Raw genomic sequence first — 5,734 nt, forward strand, 5'->3', positions numbered from 1 at the left:
TGAAATAGTTTATTTTATTTGTATTCTATTATTTTGCAATTGTTAAGAGCAGCAACTACTCAGCTCAGACTGAAGCATCTTATCTAATTTTTGAGATCTAAGTGTCTCCTCTTTGAGTGCCACGAGACAAGTTAACACATTGTGACAAAGAATTTACTTGCCACTTGTTATGATTTCAAGAAACAAACTGGTTTAGGTTGAATAGGATTTTTGGTCAGAAACGGTTTCAATGAAATTTCCCCACCATCTCGATTCCTGGGCTCTATCTCTGCCTTTCGGGGGGTGGGGGGGTTTGCTGTCTGTTAGAACAAGAGTCTGATTTGGATAGGGATAGAGACCTCTTCAATGTTTTTAATGAAGTAAATACTAATGGGAATTGTGTGATCATGGGAGACTTTAACTTCCCAGATATAGACTGGAGGACAAGTGCTAGTAATATAATAGGGCTCAGATTTTCCTAGATGTGATAGCTGATGGATTCCTTCACCAAGTAGTTGCTGAACCAACAAGAGGGGATGCCATTTTAGATTTGGTTTTGGTGAGTAGTGAGGATCTCTTAGAAGAAATGGTTGTAGGGGACAGCCTTGGTTTGAGCGATCATGAGCTAATTCAGTTTAAACTAAATGGAAGGGTAAACAAAAATAGACAGTAAAACAGCAGAGGCTGCTCCCAATGCTACACTCGGTTTCTCAGAAATGAGTAGACTTTATGGGCAGAAGAGACCGTTAGAGCATCTAATCTGACCCCCTGCATATCACAGGCCTTTCTGCACCATATGGGGCAGGCAGAACTCTGCCTGGGCGCAGGGGGAATGGGATGGGGGTAGATCAAGGAAAGAGGGGAGGGGAATGTGTGTGGGGGAAAGAGCTCCTGTCCCAGATGAAGGAATTTGGGGGCAGAGGAAAGGACCCTGCTCCACAGAGAGGGGAGAGGGTTTCTGTGAGTGCCAGGGGGCTCCATTTCCCCTTCCACTAGCTCCCCATTTACAGAGAGCCAGAGCAGTACCTGCAGCAGAGAGCGGGAGTTGCTGGTGGCCTCAGAGGCACAGGCCCTGCAGCGCCTCGGGCACCTGGCGCAAGTGCCGCATGATACGGAGCTGGCGCACCACATTGGCCGTGACGTCCTCCTGCTGCAAGGGAACGAGAACCTGTCTGAGTCTCAGACGCCTCCGAGGAACCAGGGGGGATTAACGGCCCCTGGAACCAGCAGCATTTCCACCCAGCCCCTGCCCACCTCTGAGGGATGGATTCCCCCTCCTGACCCCCAGGATGGAGTCTTGTTGTCCTTCCTAGTGACCTCCAGTGGCAACCCCCCTCCTTGTACGGTGAGCTCCTGCCACTTCCCCTTCAGTGCCCCTGACAGCTGTTCCACCTCCAATCCACAGCTCAAGTTCTCAGACCCCTCTCCTCCAGCCCCACCCAGGTTGGGTAGGGAGGGGACTGTAGCGGGGGGGCAGGAGGGATTCTGGCAGCAGTGAAGTGGGATGTGGGGAGGTTGAGACCTTTCCCCAAGTCACCCCAGCCACTAATGCTGAAGCCGCAGGATGGCAGCCCTGGTGAATGGGACGGATCGGCAGCCCCTGCTGACTACGGTTACCATACGTCCGGTTTTTCCCGGACATGTCCTGCTTTTCGGCAATCAAACGCCCGTCCGGGGGGAATTGCCGAAAAGCCAAACATGTCCGGGAAAATGCCGGCCGGGCACTTCCCCTCCCGCGGCTGCTCTGCTCCGCTCCTCCCCTCTCAGACTTTAAGAGCCGAGCTGCCCGAGCCAGCGCTACCGGCTTCGGGCAGCCCCCCCGGCCTCTGGACCCCCAGCCGCCGGCCAGACACTTCCCTTCCCGGGCTCCAGCTGCGCTGGGGAAGCGCCGGCCGGGGGCGCAGGGTCTGGGGGCTGCCCGGCAAACCGTGAAGCCGGTAGCGCTGGGGCAGCCCTTTCCCCATGGCTGGGAGTGGGAGGGAGGAGGGGGCTGAGTTAGGACGGGGAAGGGGCGGAGTTGGGGCAGGGCTAGGGGGTGGGGAAATGGGTGGGGTCAGGACCCGTGGAGGGTCCTCTTTTTTTATTTATTAGACATGGTAACCCTACTGCTGACTGAATCCTCCTGTTCTCTCCAGAACGGGTCCAGCCTTGCCAGCAGCAGGACAAGCGTCCCCTGCCCATGTGCCTCATCCCTGCCTGGTCAGACGCCATCACCCGTCAGTCCTTGGCCTCCCAGGCTGCCAGTGATGGGAGCAACTCTGGGTGGTGGCTCGGGTGACACAGACACCAGACCACTAGGAATTGGGTGCGTCCCTGTGGGACAGGAGAGTCTCGCAGAGGGCACTTGGGGGACTCTCCTGCCCTTCCCAAGAGCGATAGCACCCTGTCCTAAGAACGTAAGTCTGGGATGAGGCAAAGCTTGTCATTAATTAGCCTGGCTAAAGAGCTGGGTGGAGCTGCTCCGGGGACAAGCTGGCTCGCTCCTGCTCATGGAGGTGAATTCATCTCCCTTCCCAGGAGCACCTGCTCTCCCTTTCATTCCCCACCAGGCTCCTTGTGCCAGGCCAGCGAATGGCCACAGGATGGGAATGAGGCCTGGGCCCCGCCCCAATCTCCTGAGTCTAATGCAGCTGCTCACCTTGTCCCCCATCAGCTGCTGGGTTTCCCCCAGGAGGGAGTAGGTGACAGGGAGAGAGACACACACATTTGTCCTTCTGGTTGCAGGGCTTGTGTCCTTCCAATCCCATTGGTGGCTGCACAGTGGGCAGAGTCCTCGCTGCGTGCCCGGCCCAACAGAATTGCAGGGCGTGGTGTGGAACACAGAAAGAGATAGAGAGACTCATCCTCCAGCCGGGGTCAGCCTGAGAGAAAATTGGCTGGGGTCCCAGTCTCACTCTTCTAGCGGGTGCCATTTCCCAGCTGGGTTCCTTACCCCTCTGGTGCAGCAGCAGCTGGTAGAGCCGGTAAACCCCCTCCCTGGCCTGCCGGCTGATGTCCTTGGCTGGGTCACTGACGGACAGAGCCAGCTGTGCCATGTGGTGACCCATCCTGGGGAATTCCGCTGAGTTCTAATGGACGGGAGAGGGAGAGGGGACTCCATCAGCATTTTCCTGTTAGCTCCCAGTCCCCCCCGGGCCAGGACTCTCCTTCCCCTCAGCCCCTCTGCAGGAGATGCTAGAGGATAGGAGCTAGAGCCAGACCCTTAATTTCCTCTGTCCCCAAGGAAGCCTGGAGCACAGGGCTGTGGACAGGGCCCTCCATGAGGACTTGCTTCCCCAGCTGCTCCAGGATGACAGGGAGGGATGAACCTGGAGCACAGTCCCCTTAAAAGCCCAGAGTCACCACTTAACTAGGACAAGAAGAACTTGACTCAAGCCAGGCTCACTCTCTGCTCTGACTCTGCCTCCCCAAGAGGAACACTCCTAACCCACAGCCCCTGCAGCAGCAGATCCTACAGCCCGTCAGAGCCAGATCACCTACGCCTGGAGTCAGGAAGCTGGGGTCAGAGGTCACTTATGTCAAACTCAGGGAGGGTGATGGTGAATCTGAGCAGGGCCGTGCTGCTCTTAACGGCCCTGGCTCTCTCTCGCGGCACCCTGGACACGATCCAGTAGTTAATGTGCTGTGGGGAAAGGAGGCATTGCACTGACTGCCCTGACCAAGGATGCCCACTGGGGGCCCGGCTAGGAGGACAGACTGGAAAATGGATCTAAGAGTGAAGGTAAAATTGCCCCCACCCCTCTCATCGGGCTCACCTCCAAGATGTACTGGAGCCTGTCGGTGTCTGGGGACTCTGCCAGCAGGTTCCCCAGCATGGCGTCCAGGAGGTCTGGCAAGACCCTAGGCAGATCCTGAAAGCAAGGGAGAGCCATGGGTCAGAGTTAGGGAAACTGGGGCTAAACTTGCCACAGGATGGGAAGACGGGTCTCTGGGAAGCACTGGTGAGACCCCCAAACACATATCCTGGCCTCTCTCCTTCACATCCCACTGCAGGCAATTAGCAAGGACTCATGGCAGGATGACAGCTGGCTCTTCAATCCATGACTTTAGCATGATCTACCTGCACTTGGGCGGTGTCCTTCTCCATGCCCAGGGTGAAGACGGCGTGCAGGGCAGCTCGGAGGAGGTGGGTCTCCAGCTCTGGCTCCAGGGCAGGTGTCATGGTGCTGGCAAGAGAGAGGAGCCGGTATTAGACTGTGCAGTACGGGGATGGGACTGGCACCAACACGCAGGTGAAACTGCAGGGAAATAGGCACAGGCTGGCAAGAAGGGAAACTGAGGCACCGAGCCAGGGAATGACAAGGCCAAGGTTTCTCAGACAGACAGTGGCAGGGCAGGAATAGCCCCTGTTCCCTGCACCCTGCTGCCCCTCCTGTATCTGATCCTGGGTGTGAGCCTCTCCCCAAAGCCGTTGCAATGTTACTGGAGTGAAAAGAACAGCCCAGCCAGGAGAGAGTGAACCTTCCCCGCACCTCTGCCAGAGGAGCCACCCTTGGGCGGTGACCTGGGAGTGGGAGGGGCAGTGACTCCCAGCTCTGGGCCTGAGCAGCACTGGGGTTAGGGGAACCGGGCCGGAGGGTCTCGGTACCTGAGCTTGCCCACAGCAATCAGGGAGTTGGCGAGGACGGCGCCGGGTGGAGAGTTATCAGGCAGCTCCTCAATGAGCTCCTGTGAGACCCAAAGGAGACAAAGGAGCGTGTGAGATTCGGGCCTCGCTGACACTTCCCAGTGAGGAGATTACACAGCCAGGGCCCCACACAACCAGCAGGAGCCCCCCACCTGTCCCCCCCTCCGATTCCTGCCCAATAGTGACCACTCTCCGAATTTCTCCCGTCCCTTCTCCCCAGTCTTCAGCCCCAGCAATCCCTGCCCTCAGCTGCCCCTCCAGCACCAGCCATCCCCCATCCATTGGCCTGGGGAGACCCCTGCCCCTCCCATGTCTCTGTCCTCCCTCTGGGCGCCGTGTCTCGCTCACCACAATCCTCTCCGCCACAGCCGCCTTGCAGCAGTGCGGCTCCAGTGTGTCCTGTCCTCTCTGCTGTGCAGTGAGACGCGGGGTGGATGGCGTGCAGGAACACGAGCTGCTGGGCCTCCTCCTGCACCCACCAGGAGTGGGGTTAGGGGAGAGAGAGCCAGTTAGCCAGGGACCTCCCTGCCCCCACACAGCAGCTGCAGGACTCAGGCCTGAATGGGGGATAGTGGGGACCCCCCCATTGTCCAAATCACCCACCACTCCACCACAAGCAGGGTCAGGAACTGGGACAGTGCCTGTGGGGGGAGGAGACCCGGCTGGTGTGTGACAGACACCCCCACCTCTGGGGTCCCAGATCATGGAGGAGAAAGGTCCCCATTAGGGCTGGTGGATCATCAGGGACAAGACCCTCTGCAGGGGGTCAGGTGCTGGGAAGGGGCAGGACAGTCTCGGTTCCAGCACAGCTGGGGAACGTTTGTACCTTTTCTCAGTCTTGGAGCTGCTCTCGGCTGTTATTGAGAGCAGCCTCCTCTGTGACCACGTCCACCCATTCCTCCTCCTCGTCCCCTGAGTCCCTGTCGGTCCCTGCACCAGGGAGAGAAGGGGACAGGGTGACGCCTGCTGCCACTCGGGGGAAGGACAGGGGCACGCTGGGGCAATGTGTCCTCTTCGCACCTCCGGGACCCAGGGCAGATCGGGCCCCACACTCCCCCGTCTCAGTGATGCCTTCAGCCCCCAACTCCTTCAGGAGCCCATAGCAAAGAGACCCTCCCACGCTGTCCT

At 58.3% G+C, this 5,734-nt stretch overlaps 1 protein-coding gene across 1 annotated transcript; it reads right to left on the reverse strand.

Moving 5' to 3' along the window:
- Positions 1-2,873: 2,873 nt before the first annotated feature.
- On the reverse strand, positions 2,874-4,503 carry LOC128830786 (maestro heat-like repeat-containing protein family member 1). The gene is made up of 4 exons (XM_054016564.1): positions 4,040-4,503; positions 3,735-3,830; positions 3,460-3,601; positions 2,874-3,047 (listed from the first exon to the last, which is right to left on the reverse strand). Exons 1-3 carry the CDS (start codon positions 4,139-4,141, stop codon positions 3,482-3,484), a joined length of 318 nt encoding a protein of 105 aa, XP_053872539.1. The 5' UTR covers positions 4,142-4,503; the 3' UTR covers positions 2,874-3,047; positions 3,460-3,481.
- Between the last annotated feature and the right edge of the window lie 1,231 nt (positions 4,504-5,734).

The sequence above is a fragment of the Malaclemys terrapin genome, chromosome 2 (genome assembly GCF_027887155.1).
Source record: "Malaclemys terrapin pileata isolate rMalTer1 chromosome 2, rMalTer1.hap1, whole genome shotgun sequence".
Classification (NCBI taxonomy): Eukaryota; Metazoa; Chordata; order Testudines; family Emydidae; genus Malaclemys; species Malaclemys terrapin.

What these genes read in the sequence shown, in the direction of transcription:
- LOC128830786 (XM_054016564.1), bottom strand. Translation starts at nt 4,141, where the DNA reads ATGACACCTGCCCTGGAGCCAGAGCTGGAGACCCACCTCCTCCGAGCT. An exon ending in AGGACACCGCCCAAGTGCAG is followed by an intron (nt 3,831 to 4,039) that starts GTAGATCATGCT and finishes CCTTGCTTTCAG; the next exon opens with GATCTGCCTAGGGTCTTGCC. An exon ending in GGCTCCAGTACATCTTGGAG is followed by an intron (nt 3,602 to 3,734) that starts GTGAGCCCGATG and finishes CTTTCCCCACAG; the next exon opens with CACATTAACTACTGGATCGT.